The 20583-nt window shown below is 32.6% G+C and overlaps 1 protein-coding gene across 1 annotated transcript; it reads right to left on the bottom strand.

The window, feature by feature from the left end:
• Positions 1-820: 820 nt before the first annotated feature.
• LOC143063116 (uncharacterized) lies at positions 821-16048 on the bottom strand. Its single transcript, XM_076235082.1, has 9 exons — positions 15690-16048; positions 9707-11258; positions 8816-8934; positions 7518-7686; positions 6862-6998; positions 5948-6120; positions 4918-4965; positions 4355-4417; positions 821-1853 (listed from the first exon to the last, which is right to left on the bottom strand). The coding sequence occupies exons 2-9, from the start codon at positions 11191-11193 to the stop codon at positions 1230-1232; spliced, it is 2820 nt and encodes a 939-aa protein (XP_076091197.1). The 5' UTR covers positions 11194-11258; positions 15690-16048; the 3' UTR covers positions 821-1229.
• Positions 16049-20583: the final 4535 nt, after the last annotated feature.

The raw sequence follows: 20583 nt of genomic DNA, 5'->3' as shown, positions 1-20583 counted from the left end.
TTAAGTAATTCTGTATCAAGAAGTTTATAAGGGGTTATTCCATTAAAATTATTTTGAAGGAAGGAAAGTTCAAAGGAATTTTGATGTACCACCTATTAAAAAAACATACTGGTACCTCAACTTTGCATACAACCTTTTTAATGTCTAACAACCAATGGTCCAAAAATTAACATTTTTATTGTTCCCTCCCACATTCATTTTAATATTGTAAATTTGGAATATTTCATATTCATCTTTACAAAAAAGTTGATTTATAAAAATTAAAACTACATTCATTTTTTATTAAGAAATGATCTTACTTTAAATCTTACAAATATTTGTTAAACATGTGAAAAGAAAAATAACTTGAATCTTTTCCTGTGGAGATAAACAGTGCATTACAATCATCTTCAAAAGTCACTTATCTGTATATAAAGTCCAAATACAACAAAATAGAGGCAGTAAAAACAAGTCTTACAAACCTTGATTAACAAGAAGAGACTTTTATGTTCATAAAACATAATAAACAAGCTTACACATATAAGTTCTTATCTTAAAAGCTACAAAAACACTTAAGTTTGTGACAATTCTAAGAATGATAGTGATGTGAAAATACTAATGAAAGAGGCAGAAGCCCATACAAGGATAACTTCTTTTTTCAAAATTAGATTTAACTTCATGATTTACGCCTGAACTATTAATTACTACTTTATGGCTTACTTTGGATCAAATTTATTTTCGTGTGTAACCATTTTCGTGGATTAAGGAAAACTTACATTTGCACCGATATTTTAATTTTGTGCTTTTACCAATCTCTGCATAAAAGCCACTAGGAAATTTGAATTTGTTGAAGATATGAACTCCTGGTTTACCTGTTCCCACGAAAATTGGTGCCCAAGGAATAATAATGAATCCACAGTAATTTTTCTCAGAAATGTAAATGTAAATTTAAATCAATCCTAGTGCTGGTTATATAAATAAGGATATATTTATATGAAGATGACAAATAAATTGTAAAAATTCTAGATGGTATCTTGATGTCATCAAATGTTTTTAATAGTGCAAATTTGTTTAAAAATAATTTATACCTCTTTAACAGTTTTACCAAAAATCCTTAACTAGAAGAATGTAAAAGGAAACAGTGCAAATGCAGAAGCGCTGACAAAAAAGTTATAGATTTTGGATTCCCTAGTAAACCTTTGTCCTATTCTGCTTATACATATTAACCTCCTAACACATTAATCTAAGTATCAGCTGTCTTGATCAGAATTAACTTCTTGTTTTATATACATAATACCATCATCAGTCTTAATAACATTTGGATTATCTGATTTCTCATTAAAAAATGATGAAGCTTTACCATCACCCAATGTACTCTGGCTACTCTCATCGTCAGCATCATTGCTCTTTTCATCTCCACTATTTGAGATCTGACTGTTGACAGTGTCTTCACCTGCTGCCAATTTTTCACGATCAACCTTGGCCTGTTCTAGTTCATCTTTACTTTGCCATATAGTTTTTTCCAACTCAGCACCAAACTTGTAGTACATGTTGAACTCACTAGATGTTAGATGATACCTGAGTAATGACATATTCTGTGGAGAGACACCACTTCTTGGTGGCAGCTCTTGAGATTCTTTAAATGGCTGTGCTGAATTTATCATTTCAGATGTGACATTTGGCAGAGCAAGTCCTTGATCTTGCATGAACATACTGGGAGATGAGCTTGTCTCTTTTGTGTCAGAGGTTGATGGACCCCCTAGGCTCATCAATGGACCCCAACCTTTGGTAATAATGGATTTCTTGTCTTGAGCTGTAAAAGCTTTACCTCCTATAGTTCTAATGGCATCTCTCCATGTTAGTTTTGGTTTGATCTGAAATAAACTAAATATGTAGACTAGTGATCAAAGAAACAAACACCTTCAGATTCTATGAGGTCATACTTTTGGTTCTGCAGGAGTGTACTGTGATATTTTGCAAGATGTTGTTATATTTTGTCAACCGATAATAAATACTGTGAAAGTACTTTAATTCGTGGGTATCAATTTTCGTGGTTTGAGCAATATTTACATGTTCGTGGGTTTTTAAATTCGTTGATTTTAGTTTTCATAAAAAAATAAAATTGAAAAATTAAAGCCTTTAGAAACGAAGGTTACACATAGTCTGGATTGAAGGAAATTGCATAGTAAACATTGACCCGTGTAAATCGTAGTGATAACACTAATTAACCCACGATGAAGTGATCAACAGATTAAAGACCATCAACTGTGTTTATAAGCCATAAACATGTCACCTAAAGAAAACAGTAACATAAACAAATTCTATAAACGTATCTTGAATTGTCAAATAATTCTTATCAAAATCAAGCCCCCTTAAAATTATTAGTTCCCATATGTACGAGAACTATGAGGATATCAATACCGAAAATCTGACTTTCATCGATCAAAAATATTTTTTATGAGAATTAAAAGATCAAAAGTTGTACAGTTTAGGTTATTAAAGATTAAATGGGTATAATCCTGCATGCGGTTGTAGTTCTGTGACTGCTATTAAAGTATTCTAAGATTTGGCGTTTTTCAATATATTCTCTAGATCATATCAGTAGTCAAATCTACCGATGGGGATCTTTCCATGTCTTGATTTGGAGAATGGTTGTTTTATTTCGTTGGACACTTAAATTCGTGGATAGAGTCATCCACGAAAACCACGAAAATTGGTACCCAACGAATAAAAGTACCTTCACAGTAGCATATAAAATGTAAAAACAGACCTTATCTGAATGCTGTCTTTCATTTCACCTTAATGGTGATGTTAAGACAAAACAAACTATTATTATTTATTTCAATTTGAGAGGTATGAGTAAATTATGATTTGAAATCTTTTTACAATGTGTATAATATGAAAAAGGCTGATCCAGATAAATAGGTACTGATGTAGGCTGGTAAACTTCTAAAGTGCTATGCACAATTTCCCCAATCATGTCAATATGCTAACTTTATTCTTCCCATCTTCAAACAACCAACATGAAACTCAAACATGATCTTTGAGTCATCATTATATATCAGTATGTACAGTAGATTCCGGTTATTTGCATAGCCTATTTGTCAGACAAAATTATGCAATAAAGCGGAGTATGCTTATATCCGAAATGCCAAATGTCAAATAACATCGATAGAACAGATCAGTAAAAGAAATCCCTGAAGAAAGATGAACGTCTGTAATCCACATACAATATACTGAATGTTGATTTATTCTAATAAAAATTTTATGTCTACTCTAGTGTCATATGTGTTATTTTATTTTGTTTCTTTAAATAAAGATTATAAACACATTTAGTTTTAGTTTATTTGCATTCAGACTTTCCTTTACCTGGGATACGAAAATAAACTGTTCTAAAAATAGATTTGTTTCTATGACCCATATGTACAATGTACATTGTTAGGCTTTGATTAAAATAAACTTTTAAACAATACTTCACAGTTTATAATTATTTTAACAATAGATGTGTAATGAATTGCTGTTGATATGCAGTTGGGCACTGAAGTAACAACTTGTTAGTTTCGTATATGCAAAGCAGTAATGGTGGGGCCCTGTACGGGTTAATCGCTGGACACAAGTGTTGAAAGTGAGAAAATATAATAATTAAAAGTAAATGCTCTTTTCATAAAATAAAAAAAAACAAATGATTGATGTATAAAATTCTTTAACCATATGTAAATGCCCTATAATATTAACATTAATACAGATCACCCCAAGCCCAATAGAGTTCACATTGGTTATGATCGATAATTAGCAGGACTTTTTGTTTTAAAAATTAACCCCAAATGTAATCTATTGACAATTGTTTAAAATCCAATCAATTATTAACACCCTTTGAAGTAGAATGGTCAGTGTTTTTACAACAATTATCTGTTTGACATTTTTATGACCTCGAGGCTTAAAATAGAACATGGGAAACTTTACCTGTGTAGACATTGAGGTTTATTTTTAAATCAAATTCCATAATATAAACACGAAAGAAACTGTTTTAAAACTTTATTTCAATAACAAAAAAGTAAATATGAAATAATAACGAAAATAAGGATGCATTCAAGAAAAATATACTTACCAAATGACCGTTTCCGGTCAAAATTCTCGTCAGTTTATCTAGCATATCTAGACGGCAATAATTTTCTATGCAATAAACCGAAAGTCCACTTGTAGAGCTATTCATATAACCGGACAATTTAACATTAGATGAATGGGAAATGGTTTTGTGCAGGAGAAAACTATGCAATTAACCGAATTATGCTATTAAGCGGTATGCAATTAAGTGGAATCGACTGTATATTTAATAGATGGACAAATAATGTACACAATCTAGAAATAAACTAACCCCATCATCTTTAACTACTGGTTTCTGCGGTCTTGATTTTGGTGCAGTTAAGGATGCAAAGTCCTAAAAGAAATAATTGATATATATAGACTTTCATTCTTGGACAAAATTGACATTTTTTAAATATTAATGTATATATAATAGTTGATGAATTCTTGTTTAAAGTTCACAATATGATTGTCATTTATATCAACAACTTTCTCATACTTGTATGTATCAGATATATATTAACATTTTCTAAATTCTAGAGGCTAATATTTCATAATTTTCTGGTATTCAAATATAATGAACCATTTTTACTGATCATCTTAGGAGAAAAAGGCAGCAATTAAAACACTAGTCTTGTTGGTTGTTCGATACCAAAAACTTTATTTTCTTGTGTAATTTCACCCGGCACCACATTTCTAAGTGACTGTCATGTATACTTGCAATAATTTGCTATAATAAACACAATGCAAATTTCTCAAGTAACTGTTTAAAACAGTTTTGATTGTATTTCAAATTTTAAATGGTCACATTTTAAAGAGAGATACCTTTTTATTATTCTGTAATTATTGACTTACCTCTTTTGTCACCTGATCAGAAAATGTAACTCCAAAATATACTGTAGTGCTAAAGTTGAGGAAAATCATATCTAAGTGATGTATTTTTCTATCTGCATGTTGTTACAATACAACTCATTAGCACCCAACATCGCATAGGTTCAATAGAATAGACCTATGACTTTTGTCAAAAAATGTTAGCTGATCTCCAGATATTTCATTTTGTTTTTGTGTTGTTAGATTGCTATGGTTTACCCCCACATCCCTATACACAAATCAATTACCTCTCCTTCTGAAATACATGATCAATCACATATCGTCGCTGTTATGCAATAACCTCGTATCTAAGGTTTTGATAATTTTACACCAGGCAGTAAAACTGAAATCTTTTTATCGATTATTTAGAATTAAATATGTATTTTCCACTGTATGTGAAAATATCTGATCTTTTAACCAATCAATTACCAAGATGAGCAAAAATTTCTGTACCTATATTGTATTTTCAGTTTTTTTTTAGGTTATATATTACCTTTGAGAAGCTAAAATTGATAAAACTGTACCTGTTATAATGTCAGCTGCCGTGCAAAGTGTTTTCTTTTGAGATACAATATTTTCGCACAACAAAATGTCTCACCAATCCGACTACACTTTTGCGTCACATGTCAGAATTTGGATTAATGATTGGTTAGAAGATAAGATATTTTCGCATACATTGGAACATACATATTTGATCCTAAATAATCGATAAAAAGATTTCTGCAAAAAATTGAGATACAAGGTTTTTGCATAACAGCGACGATATACCTGTTTTTTTCAATGTTGGTATTATGCCATGAAGTCCCACTCCTATTGCATGTATTAAGATATATCACCAATAAAAGCCTATCGTTTTCTTTAAGTATTTCATTAGAATGTTGAAGATTTACATAATCAATTATCCCTATACTTTTGATTAAAGATTGTTTCCCTGAATCAGTTTAACTAACTATGACAAATGAGTCTTTATGTCATAAATTATATGGAGAATCAGTAATATATTAAAAGGATATGTTTTGTATTTTCCTTTGCGTTTCATTTGTACATGTGGGAATAGTATTCTGATTGCTCTGTTACACTGTACACCCCAGTGCTGGACTTCTGAGTCATCTATCTTACGTCCAAGTATATGTAATACATCATCTCGAGAAACACCAGCTTCTAAATCACCCCTCCATCGTACTATAGCTGGAAAAACAGTATTCACATCAATGATCAAAACGAAACTTATATGTTACGAACAATGACGTTACGTCATAACACTAATGTGTTCCCCATAACGACGTTCATAGTCTTGAAAAGTCCCAAGATGGATGAAAGCGCTAGACAATGCTGCTTTTAAAACTCTTTTTGTGTATTTAATTTTTAATATATATTATATATATAGCTTCTTTACATCTGGCAGCAAATCAAATGCATATTCAGGAAAGGGCATGTTACTGAGAAATGAATACCAACACTGCTTTATACAAGATTAACATGCTATATTTTCCAATGTGTTAGTTGACAAGGTAACAACTTGTAGGTAGACACATTATTCCTGACAAGCTGACTGCTCTTACTCCTTAATGTCATGTGCTTTGCAGAGGAGCAGCAAATACTAATTTTAAAGTCTTTGGTTTAACCAAGGCAACATACTACCACAACACAACAGTAGAGGTTTGATGCTAATAGAAAACTTGAACATTCTCCTATATATATATATATCAAATGCGTTTTGTTTAAATATACTTTTTCACTTTTTTGGTCTTTTGGAAAATGTTGTTTGTGCTGTTTTTAGACCCTTCTACAACGAAATTTGTTTTACATGCACACGTATAAAAATTGCGGTTTTTATCCAACGCAATCATAAGTTTGAACGTAGTTTTCAATTTATAATCGTTTATATATATACATGTATATATAACATATATATAAGATAGATCTTACTATGTAAATGTTGTAGTATTTTATCCATGTCCTGTGTCATATCTCTGAGAGGAGAGAAATCCACATCATTTCCTTCTGCTGAGGCTGCTTCCTCCTGCTGTACCTGATCTATCAAGGCCACACCAAAGAAATAGGTTGTTAGACTGTTAAGGAAATTATTTTTCAAAGTGTTTTTCTGTTTGTAAAATGCGTTGTTTCAGGCCTGCTTTCAATATTTTTTTATAGACTAATTGTTAACAGGTAAAATGCATTTTAAAATATTGACAGACAAATATGGGTACATCAACTGTTGATATATATTGTAGGTGAACAGCAAATTAAAGTGTAAAATCAAACAGAACTGCAATCTATCTAAATTAAGAAAGTATTTCCCTCAAGAAATTGGTCGACCTGCTTTTTGTTTGCAAACGTTTGATTTTTACTTAATCTACAAAATTTGGTACCAAAGAGATGAATCAATAGAACAGGACCAAACCCAATTCATTGACAATTATTTGTATTGCTTATATATATGAACATGATCAAAGTAATATTGTTAACAAAAAAAAAGTAAAATGTTTATAAATGTAAGTGTACATGCTTCTATATAACATTTAACACTTACACATAAAGAGACAAGATAAACAATGCCTGCAATGAATAATCAAAAAGGATATTTTTTGTATTTTCCTTTGCGCTGTGCCAAACTATCAGGAAACAACTCTCTCAAAGCTTTGTTACATGCTGGTCCCCACAAAGCTATCTCTGGTTCACTTGCCACCATACTGGCTTTCTGTAGTAAAAGGTCACGTGAAACATTTCCTCTCGGATGAGCTACTATTATGTCTGTAAAAAACAAAAACTTGTTAAATTATATTATTATACTTCACGTTAAAATGCCATATTTTGATTGGCTAATACGAGGGTGTCATTTTACTCTATCACATAGCTGAGAGGGTGACAATTTTTTTGAATGTTACCCTCTCGTCTCAACCAATCAAAAATCGACAATTTAAAGGACAATGGATTGAATTTACATCAAGTAGTTGAATACAATGCTTAAGTTTGACGTTTTGGATCAAATTTTATTATTTAACTGTCAAAATAAAAAAATAAAAAAACATCTTGTTGTTTATTTCTAATACTCGTAACGTTGTTATGTACGTGACGTCATAGAAAATCCTTTTGAAATAAAATTTATCTGTAAAAGACAAAAATAGTAGGACGTTCAGTATAATAAATTAAATAACACATAGCTGAGAGGGTGATAGAGCAGATTGGTACCCCTTGAAAAAGCATTGTCAACCTTGGCTTCGCCACGGTTGACAATGTTTTCTCGGGGTACCAATCTGCTCTATCACCCTCTCAGCTATGTGTTATTTATATAATATGTAAATTCTTCCTGTGTTGAATACCTATTGTGGCCTGTGGATGCTGTCTGTTCTTTGGTTGGGTTGTTGTCTCTTAGATATATTCCCCATTTTCATTCTCAAATTAAGTAAATACTGTATATATATATATATATATATATATATATATATATATATAAAACTTATAACTCTATTGTCATGTTGTGAACATAACCCTTGACTTTGAAATCTATCAGAGTGGTCTCCCTTCATAAAAACTGGGTATAATTTACAGAAATTTGAGGCAACATATTGAATCTATTGTTACATCTTCTAAAACAGATAAGAACAAAAAAAAGAAGTACAACATGTACATGTAATTTGTATTATCAAATATTTGCATTTTTAAAACACTGTCATGACTGTGTCAGATATTTTTATTATCCCATCAATTTCAAAATAGTATGTTGAATGGGCTGAATGTTTTGTTCTGGGATAATATTTGTAGACTATTCAAATGGCAAAGCCAGCATGTCTCATTTGCTTTGTTATGATTAGTTTAAGAATATTTTTTTAGCCAGCTATCAACAATATAAGTTCTGACTGTTTGTTCAGGTGTTACTAACCAGGAAGAAGTTCTTTAATCCTTAGTACTTTCCACTGCTCTGTTTTACAGTCAGTGTACCCAGACTCTGTCACTACATCTGTTTGTTGTTCTGGCTCATGTTCGTTCTCAAAATGGACCCTGAACAAATAAAAATGGATTGATGTTTAATTTATGATTGAAAGCAAATTGTATGACAAGGAGTAACAATACAATCAACTGAAGGAGCCATACATGACTAAAATATATGTTTCTGAAAGTTTGTGGTTTTTACAATTTATCTATATATATACTACATGTATTAGCAATGGTTAGACACGATTATGTCTTGAAATAAATGATTTGAATGAGACTTTATATATATATGCAAGTATACTGTAAACCAACTTATTTTCACGGGTACTTTATTTCGCGTTTTAAATTTTCTTGATCACTTCGCGGCTATTTAATTTCGGGATTATCTGATTTACTTGATGAAGTTTAATAAGGAAAGATCAAAGATTGACATGTTTGCGACGATTTCTATTCACGTTATTTTTCTACTCGCGAAAGTCGCGAAAATAAGTTGGTTTACAGTATATATATATGTAACTATATAAGCAGTTTATATTTCATTTCATTGTCTAATTGTGTTGTAAAGTCAAAGATCATGTTGCTAATCAAGGGCCTTTAATCAATTTTAAGTGAACAATACATTTTCTTCTTAATTTTTTTTGTCTAGAATATATTCCCCCCACCTGTTTCAAATAACTTCACAAATTGTTGCATTGAAAGGTGTTGAAAAAATGTTGAAAAAAGCATACAATTACAAAAGATATAGGAGATAAGACAACAGATGTAAATTTCCAAAGTACATGTAAATGTTTATCTATATATATGTATAGAATAAGATAATATATAAGTACAACTTTACCTATATTCTGTGATATCATTACATACAAATGGACACAAGGAACATCTGTACATAAACATGCTGCTACGATACAGTTCACTATCTACAGCTTTAGATATAACATCTTTCACCACCATATCACGTTTATCATTCCCCGCAGACTGCTCCCTTCCTACTGTTTCCTTCTCTTCACTGACAATACTTTGTTCGTCTGTTTTACTACTTTGAGATTCATCCTCCATTGTCTTGAGATTCAAGGGAGAGAACTGTGCAGTAGATTTTTGTATTTTGAATTGAGAATCACTACAACTGTCTATATACTGTCGGGATTGTTTGTTTGAAGTGGGTTGTGGTATACTATCTGAATCATCATCTGACCAGTTGTTATTCTCTATTTCACTGTTTTTCAGTAACCTACTAATTACTTTTCTCTTTCTTCTATTTGTGTGAACATTGTTTTTAGTCTCCACCTGATCTATATCTATTGAAACATTGTCTGGAATATCCGCAGGTTCTTTCTTTATTTCTTCACTAATTACATGGTCATCATTTGTAGTAGTTAGAGATTCTTTCCTTGTTTCTGATTGGTTATCTTTTTCCTCTATTTCAGGATTAATTGATTCACTGGAAAGTCTTTTGTTGATATAATAGTTAATTTTTTCATCCAAAAATGACATGAAATGTCCTCTTTTTTCATACTTGTTTTGTGATGAATTTTCGTTTGTATTTTTATCATGGCTATCATTTTGTTCTGCTACGGTCACTTTAATTAAATGTGCAGTACTTTTACAATGTTCTGTAAACATAACTTTCATTTGAGATTTCCAATTACAAACTTGACAAAAATAAACTATATTTCCACCTTCACGTATTAATTTTGTATATTTGCCAAATTCTGGGGTAGAACTATAAACATTTCCATTGCTACCCATACTTCCTTTAGGACTAGCGTCTGAAGCGATCTGATTGGTCAGTTTTTTAAGATCTTCTGAGTCATTCTGTGGTGCTGGAGATATGCTTTGTTCAATACCATGAGTTATAACTACATGCGGATCTTGTTCCACATCTTCAGCTGTCAAATTTTTCAATTTCTTTTGTTTTCTGCTATGTTTTTCCTTTTTTCCTTTCTTTCGCTTCAGCTGATCAACACTATTTAAATCAGCATGGTCTGTAGTTATTTGCCAGGCAATTTCAAATTTACCATTCTCGTCATCAGAGCTTTCATCTTCACTCCCAAAATCAGAGTGCATTAACTTCTGATGGGCCCATAGATCTTCCTTTGTGCGGAATTTCAATCTACAATTTCGACATTTCTTGAGAGCATCACTGTCTTGGTAGTGTGTATTGTTAACATGGGTAAGAAAACTTTCTTCAGATGTTAGTATTGATGGTAAAGATGTACAAAGCTTACATTTATATAAAATTTCAGCAAATTTCTTTACATTTTGAAATGAATGTTCTAACAAATTAATTTGAGGTTCTGTTTTGATTATCTTGATGTCTTCCATACTTAAGTTATGTCTTCATATTCCTTAAAATATTATCTCCTGAATTTGGTGGTACTGAAAATTTCCTGAAATAACATAATAGCATTCATGTAATCTTATTTTTACAATCATACTTTACTTTATTAGAATACCAGGAGTTGTCTCCCCTTTACCAAGAGGAGTTTATTACTAAATTTTTCACTGAGGAGCAATTGTAGGTTTAATTTGTGTTCCGTTTCAAACCTTCTGCCAGTTTTGTGTTTTCTCATATAAACTGTAAAAAAACAGATATGTATTCACAGGCACTCGTCTTATACCTTTATATAATAAATTCTGATACCAGTGCCTGTGTGTGTATTCATTAATTAACAGTAAAATGAAAAAAAAATAGTATATGAACTCTACTTATACTTGAATGTTTTTGTTTTATTCCAATTTTCATAAATCTGGTTTTAGTTGTCTTTTATTAGAACTTTTGGTTTCTGAGGCTTTATCATGTCATAATTGATTTGGCCTTTCACTTTTCCCCCAACTGATTTCGTTTTTGAGGAAACCCTGTTTTTATTAGCGATGTTCTCATTAAGGTACGCACACACGGCCCTGTGTTCGATGGAGGCTTCCTAAAAACACTTGCTGAGTCTTGTTATCATCATAACTTTCCCTCAGCTTTTCAAAAGAAGCAGAAAACATGCTTCTATTCAATATTTTTACCGGACATTCACTTTCATTTTAATTCAATGTATGTTATGATAAATTCAGAGCAATGCAAAAAAAAATATGACTACATGACACACGCTTATTGGCATATGGGATAAATGCTGAGAAGATCGAAATGTTTTCAAAAACATGTGTACCTATTGAGCAACAGAAAACTCTAACAGGGACCATTTCAGCTACTTGATGCAGGGATCTATTTTTAGAACGAAAGGAAATTTCCAATTATAAATATTATTAAAATAGTTTATGCAACGACTGTAAACAGATAAGGGTAAATAACGCAAATGGTAGCCATTAAAAGGGTTGAGAACTCATGATTTTAGCATACAATTGGGTTTTCCTTTGAATTAATTGGATTATTGAACCCTGCAATGGGTTTTTTATTATTTGTATTGCGTGATCATGCAAATAAGCAGCTTATCTGGAGCTCTGTTGTGCAATTGAAAATTTCTTGCTATTGCACAATACTTAATATAATAATTTTGGACCCTCGATTTGGACCAACTTGAAAACTGGGCCCATAACCAAAAATCTAAGTACATGTTTAGATTCAGCAAGAACCCCAATAATTCATTTTTTGATGAAATCAAACAAAGTTTAATTTCAGACCCTTTTGGCCCTTAATTGGCTGGGACCGAAACTTCCCAAAATCAATCCCAACCTTCCTTTTGTGGTCATAAACCTTGTGTTAAAATTTCATAGATTTCTATTAATTGATTCTAAAGTTACAGTATTGTGCAAAACCAAGAAAAATGCTTATTTGGGACCTGTTTTTGGCCCCTAATTCCTTTTCTGTTGGGACTAAAACTTCCAAAATCAATCCCAACCTTCCTTTTGTGGTCATAGACCTTATGTTAAAATTCATAGATTTCTGTTCACTTACAATGTATACTAAAGTTATTGTGCAAAAACTAAGAAAAATTATTATTTGGTCCCTTTTTGGCCCCTAATTCCTAAACTGTTGGGACCAAAACACCCAAAAATCAATCCCAACCTTCCTTTTATGGTCATAAACCTTGTGTTTAAATTTCATAGATATCTATTTACTTTTACTAAAGTTAGAGTGCCAAAAACCAAATGTCTTCGGACGACGCCAACGACGACGCCAACGTGATACCAATATACGACCAAAACATTTTCAATTTTTGCAGTCATACATGTATAATCAAAGAGCAGATTGCTCTGAGGGATACGATTGCCGTTGTTTCATTGACACATGTATACATGTAGCTGGATAATATTATTTTCAAAACTTATTCAACTGCACATTTAAAATAGTTACAAAATAGCCAATCACGGATAAAAGTGTATGAACAATGTAATCAGGCCTATATATGTCTTATTTTTGTACTATCAATTCCCAGTTTACTTTCCACAGCAGTCACTGAGACTCGGACTGAGAGAAGGTATTTTACTTAGTATCTTATCACCTATTTTCCTACATTAATTCTAGGAGGAACCCCATTCCTAAATATTTAATTTCCTTTGGGTCAGTGATCATGACTCCTTTCCGTACAGATTTATCGTTTTAAAATGCGATCCTTTTTAATATAATACGACGTTTATTGACAGAACGAGCTAATAGTCGACGTGTTGTTTTGATTCAGAATTCACGTAAGTTACTTCCGGAAGGGAAACAACTCGAAACGTTAATATGGAAGGCTCCGTTTCGCCTGAAGGGGTGTTCTACGATGAGGATTACATTTATTTTAATTTAAATGATGCATATGATTTAAAATTATGCAACAACAATAACCTTCAATAGCAGACATACATAGAAAAGATCCCATGAGTTATAAATTAATTAATTGAGTGGAGAATCCAGAGCAACCATTCAATCTAAAACCCCTTGAAGTTAAGAAAATTATACGCATGCGCATCATTTCCAAAACAAACCCTGGAGCAAGAACGTATATTAAATGTTTATAAAACGACCTAGATGGTTCTCTATTTCTTTCTGGAAGTACAATCTCAAATATCAGTTTCATAACGGTAACATATAAGAAAAACTCCACTCCAGTTCTTAAATGACAGAAATAGATTTATCGGAATTCAGAGAACTCTCGCATCATATCAAAACTGGGAATTCCCTCTGACGTGTTTCTAAATTTATAAAAATACTAAATATAAATACTGCTTAATTCTGATTTTCCGTGTTGTTTAAAACACGCATATAAGTCAAGGGAATTATCAAACATGAAGATTATGAAAAGAACATTATAGGAAAGTTGTTTAAGTTCAATCCCTTTGTTTGTTTTTACCTTTTAAAGCAAGACAATTATAAGAATCTGAGATGTTCTTTAATGTTCAGAATAAAACGATTGACGTGAGGGAAATGCTCTGAGCCACTGGTATAAGTCTACAGATTGCTTGAAAGCAATCGTATCCCAAAAATAATGTATTTTGTACAAACCAGGTGCCAAACTGAAATTAATCAAAATCTAACAATTTCAGCACATGAAACACCAACCTAGTAATTTTTGGTACTGAAAAGTTTTATTATTCAAGCAATCACCAGAACCATGGCTTTAGAAAATACTGATTTCCGGATTTTATAGTCATTTCTGGTCTGTGTACATATCCAATTTCTATTTCATACAAAAACATACATGTATGACGTCGGTTTTTTGACATACAAAAATCGTAAAGTAATCAGATACAGTAAAAAAATTGTAAGGGTTCCAGTGAACCCAGTGTCTCGCCTACTTTTGCTGTAAATTGCAGGCTCAACAAAAATGAAGGAAAAAAATCAATAAAAATATTCCGCTTGATACTATCTTTTGATTGTAAGAAGCTTCTGTCCAAGTTTGGTAAAAATCCAGGATAGTTTATGAATCTAATAAATGTTTTAAAAACTTTATCTGCAGACTGGATGTAATGTTAACTGGAAGAAAAGCTAAGTCCATTTAATGATTTATAAGTAAAATACAGATACACAGGTACAAAATATTAACAAAATTTCCTTCTAGATACTAGCTTTTGATCATAAACAAGTTTCTGTCCAAGTTTGGTACAAATTAAAAATGTACAAGAAAGTTATCAAAATTTTTTAAAATTTAACCACAGAGTGAATGTGTTGTTTCCTGGCAGAAAATCTAAGTCCATTTTAAAGTAAATTACGGAAAAATGGATTTATCGTTTTACAAAATTTACTTCTGGATACTATCTTATGATCATAAACAAGCTTCTGTCTAAGTTTTGTACAAACCAAGGATAGTTTAAGAAAGTCATTAAAATTTTAAAAACTTTTTTCGACTACAGTCGAAGGCTCAACAAAAATCATAGTAAGCCTTGACAAAAAAAAACTAGATACCTAAAATCAATCTATAGGACATGCTTTTTAAATCCAAGTAAACACCTGAATAAAAACTCAACAGTGAAAATTGTTATTAGTACGAAAACACATCACACGATGATATATTTTGTGAAAATCAGGATTTTGACTTGTTTTATGATCCTGATATGATTATCGGGTGACTGGTTGAGGTATGAATATTGGGAAAATACCGCAAAAAGGGGCATTCATATATATCCTTATTTATAATGAACCCTTAGAGGGGAATTAGACAGAAGACTAACAATTGCATTAATATTGGAACATTTTAGACCATAACAGGAACAATTTTAATAACATTGTCTTGGTAAAGTATTCAATATACTGTGATATGTTTGGTTTATGTAAATGTACACTTATATAATTAGACATTTCACTGACATTTATCATTGTTTATTTGTCAGACAAATGGTGTCCTGAATATTTGTAACTACGAGCTCTACGCTACATGTATGTTTGTATTTACCTTTCAACCCTTTTTATATGAACACATGTTTCTCGTATCTTCTGGATTCTTTTTACTTTCCGGGTTCCTAACAGACAATTCGTCGCCGTAGAGGTAGGCTGTCAGGACATGACCTTCGCAGGCGTCAGGGTCGACAATGGCAGCCGTCAGGAAACCATGTCAGTCTGTCGCGGCGTGTCACCTGCCTTATTGAACAATTCGTGGGTTTATTTGCCTCATGCATGTTTGCATCAAATATTTTTTTAGATAGTTTTCTCGATGCAATTATCTTAAGCTCTGTCTATTGTTGTTGTTATTGGAAATGACAAATCATGTGGGTAAATGTCAAAGCACTTGTTTTTATTTTTCACTTCCGGAAAGGGGAGATAATTTCGAAAAAAGAAATAAAAGTTTCGCAATCTGAATTTAAGAATGTTTGAGGGTTTTGATGGGGTTAAATGATTAAAGAATAATGCCCTTAAAAATTGAAGATTAGAGAATAACAGGCAAAAAAATTGAAGATCAGAGAAAAAAGGGGTTATTTTTTTGAAGATTAGAGAAAAAAGGGATTAATTTTTTGAAGATTAGAGAAAAAAGGGGTTATTTTTTTAAAGATTACTGTAGAGAAAAAAGGGGTGAAAATTAAATGTTTACAGAATAACAGACCCCCCCCCCCCCATCCAGACCCTCATGTTTGCTACTCTGTTTTAAAATAAAAATCTTTTTAAAAGACTGTTATGAATTGAAAGTATACAAATTAATAAAGAAAAAATAGACATGATGGAGGGTGTGTTTGTTTTCGAGAAATAATTAAGCCATTGAAAATTTGGCGGGAAATGGTTTTCCCTAGGATTTTCATTCATGATTCAGTTAACATTGGCCATTATCTATTCAGAATGTTTTTTTTTTTAAATAACAAGCAGGGGCGGATCCAGCCATTTTAAACTGAAGGGGGTGGTCCTAGTCCAGGACAAAGTGGGGTTTTAACTACATGTGTCCATTCAAATGCGTTGATCGTCCCCAAAAAAAGGGGTTCACTCCCCGGAACCTCCCCCCATGGGATCCCCCACTGACAAACTAAAAGTAAAAACTGAGGGAAAAACATCAAATTTAAGAGGTGAACCAGGCAACGTCACAACAGAAACACATCATTACAATGTAACACACACAGAAACAAACTATAATCTAACAATGGCCATATTCCTGACTTGGTACAGGACATTTAAAAAAACTGAAAATGGGTTAAAAAGAATATCACGATTGCACCAATTTCTTTCTTTAATGAAAACATGGAAAACCAAGATGATCATATGGTGTTAAGTTACTTCGTACTTCGATCTAGATGACGAAATACTCGTATTCGATATAGTTTTGATAACCTGACGACAGTTTCCCCCTCAAAATGACACAAATGTCAAGGCTACAGAAATTAATGTCAGGCAGTATATGTAGGCGCCCTCTTGAAATTGCAGTCACCTATCAAACTGAAGGAAAACATTTAAGAATTGAATGCCTCTTTATATAATTTTATTTTCGGTGTAAAAGCTTACATTAAGGGTCGGTTGAAAACAAAACTTTACGACAAAAGAGATGATTTCAGCTTTCCAATTGTGAACTTTCCATTTCTAAGTAGCAATATTCCAGCAGCACTTGCATACGGGTATATATCTCACAATTAATACGATATTCCCGTGCTTGCATTTCCAATCATGACTATGATTCTCTTGATAGAGTGTTGCTGCTCACAAGGAAGCTTTTAAACCAAGAGTTCCAAATGGTGAAGTTGAAATCATCCCTTCGTAAATTTTACGGACGCCATCACGAGTTGGTTGACCGTTATGGAATAACCGTTTCACAAATGATATCGGATATGTTCCTTACGTCGTAACTACAATCCCCTTCCCTTTCATGAATGTGACCTACCGAATTAGACTATTTACCGGATTTGTTATCACATAAGCAACACGACTGGTGCCACATGTGGAGCAGGATCTGCTTACCCTTCCGGAGCACCTGAGGTCACCCCTAGTTTTTTTGGTGGGGTTCGTGTTGTTTATTCTTTAGTTTTCTATGTTGTGAAGTGTGCTGTTGTTTGTTTGTCTTTTTCATTTTTAGCCATGGCGTTGTCAGTTTGTTTTAGATTTATGAGTTTGACTGTCCCTTTGGTATCTTTCGTCCCTCTTTTACATTACTATTTTGTATGAAGTAGGGATCCGAGGCGTTTTAATACATTCTTAAAGGATCAGCACGATCAACGCTTTTACAACCTTTAAAATTATAAAAAGTAAAATCACAAAAATACTGAACTCCAAGGAAATTTCAAAACGGAAATTCCGTAATTAAAGAAGCAGTTAATTCTTATGATTACATTTCGATTCAGTTGTCATACTGATATTGTGCGCACGTTTAGCATTTTGACAACATATAAAATCACTAAAAGAAGGCAACTCTTATGTTAAATGTGTACAGTGGCGGATTCAGGGGGGGGGGGGGGCGTAGAGGGCGTACGCCCCCCCTTTGCTCGGACTTTTTTTTTTTTTTTTTTTGTAAAATTATTTTATCAGACTAGACTTCGTGAACTTTGCCATTTCCCGAGTATTTAATTTTTATACGACAATTCTTTACTTAATATAAAGATATTTTTCGGTGGTATTTACTGATTGTCAAAGTCATGTGATTTGCTATGGTGGAGTTGACCAGTGCGTTGAAAAAACGGCACACGACGGTCATTTTGAAATTAAAATTACAGTAATAAACATTGCTTAGGCTGAGGATGTCATGACAATCAGGAAACCTTCAAAGCAACACAGGATTGAGCAAGAACGTATTGACTTCTATTTCACTATTCCACCAAACAGAAAGTAATAGTAAATACTCTATAGACTATTGCATCCTCAAGAAAAAGAAATTCCACAATATTATTTACCTACGAAAACATGTTTAACCCCAAATGCACCAGCTTATTTTATAAATAACAAATTGAATAAAGAACCCCTGTCACCCCGCCTCATTTTTGCGCTTGTTCCAAGTCAGGAGCCTCTAGACTTTGTAAGTCTTGTATTATTTTATTTTTAGTTTTTTGTGTACAATTTGGAAATTAGTATGGCGTTCATTATCACTGAACTATATTTGTTAACGGAGCTACCATTTAATTTTTATGGGGGGGCTAGGATGAAAAATTTTGTCCTGCATTTTTTTTTTAGTTGTAATCTCTGTCCTGCCTTTTTATTTTTCACTATATTCGGTCCTGCCTTTTTTTTTATTAGTTTATCCTGACTTTTTTTACCTAAATTGTCATCCTGCCTTTTTTTTTTTGCAAAGTGTCTCATCCTGCCTTTTTTTTTACTCAAAACTCCTGTCCTGCCTATTTTTGTCAAATTTCATCCTAGCCCCCCATAAAAATCAAATGGTAGCTCCCTAAGGGACCAGCTGAAGGACGCCTCCAGGTGCGGAAATTTCTCGCTACATTGAACACCTGTTCGTGACCTTCTGCTGTTGTTTTTTTGTGGTCGGGTTGTTGTCTCTTTGACACATTCCCCATTTCCATTCTCAATTTTAGTATAAGCTCTATAAGAATTTCAAGTCTCAGGTACGAACCATTTGATTTGAGGAGACAGTCTTAGATATTTGAGAGAGAAAAATTGACTCTGATTCTTGCCTTAAACAAAAATTCTGAACCGTATCTGGATTAAAAACAATAGTCTTGTCCAGTTTTTTGCTATTAAAAACGAAAATTTCCAACAAAATTATTTAGCATGAAATGAACATGATGAAGAAAACGGGCGTAGTTTTTTTGGGGCCGGGGTTTGCGTGTCTGACTTGAATGTCTGTTTCGCCGGACTTATATATATTGAATACTTTGTAACCTGCCTACTGGGTGTGACCTTTATGTCTCCATTTGTCGACCATCAGTCTAAATTCGTTGTCATTTCAGACACTTTCGTAATCTTTGGGGGATTTGGAACCCCTCACTTCCGTTCTCTAAGTTATGTTGGGTGAAACATATATCAATCAAACATTTTGATAAAAACTGCTTGTTTGTCTTTTTTAACTCGTGTTGGTCGTATTGTAAATTTCATCGAATGTCCATGTCCATAAAAAAATGTCCAACCCTTACACTTTTAATACAGCAACTATAAAATATACATGCCCCAAGCCAGGAACCGTTTAAATTGTGCATATTACACTTATTTTATGTTTTTAGCCGAAAAAAGGTCCCAAAAATTTTTCGCCTCGCTTCGCTCGGCGACATTTATAATCTTCGCCCCCCCTTTACAAAATCCTGGATCCGCCCCTGGTGTATGCCACAACCATGAAACTATAAGAGTTATACCAACGACTCTTGTTTGTTTATATATTATTTTTTATATATAATTTTATTTGGATGTGAAAACGTTGATCCTCTAAACACTTTTCGATTTCCTCGCTTCATACTAACAATGGACGCACAATTAACGTACGAGTTATACCACGGTCATATAAAATCATAAAAAAGAAGCATGCGTGTGGAATACTTTAAGATAGTAGATCTTAGTATTAAATTGTATGCTACTGTCATGCAATTAATTAAGAGTAAATAATGAAGTTTTTTTTTTGTTTTCTATGCGTCCGTTTACAGAACTTATTATTTTATACCATTGTTCGTCCGTCCGTCCGTCCGTCCGTCCGTCTGTTCCGCGGCGTCGTCAACATTTCGGACATTAACTAAAAAACGCTGTAACCAATTTGAATGAAACTTTTGTGAATTGTTATACTTATTGACGTGAGCTCCCTTTGGTTTTTGTAGATTTTAGATTTTACGTTTCTGAGTTTTGGGATTTTATTTATTACAAAAAGGGGGATTTTCTAGTTTTCAGACATGAACGCAAAAATGCTTTCACCAATATGCAAGAAACTTTGGTCAATTGTTTATTTA

Source organism: Mytilus galloprovincialis, chromosome 2 (genome assembly GCF_965363235.1).
Source record: "Mytilus galloprovincialis chromosome 2, xbMytGall1.hap1.1, whole genome shotgun sequence".
In the NCBI taxonomy this organism is placed as follows: Eukaryota; Metazoa; Mollusca; class Bivalvia; order Mytilida; family Mytilidae; genus Mytilus; species Mytilus galloprovincialis.
The sequence above is the reverse complement of the archived record's forward strand: the minus strand, read 5'-3'. Positions and strand labels throughout refer to the sequence as shown.

Bases quoted from the DNA above. Each gene is read 5' to 3' on its own strand.
- LOC143063116 (XM_076235082.1), bottom strand. From the start codon at position 11,193: ATGGAAGACATCAAGATAATCAAAACAGAACCTCAAATTAATTTGTTA. The intron at 6,999-7,517 runs ATATCCTTTTTG...TAACAGTCTAAC, and splicing joins CGCAAAGGAAAATACAAAAA to AACCTATTTCTTTGGTGTGG. The intron at 1,854-4,354 runs GTTAGTTTATTT...AGTTTATTTCAG, and splicing joins CAGTAGTTAAAGATGATGGG to ATCAAACCAAAACTAACATG.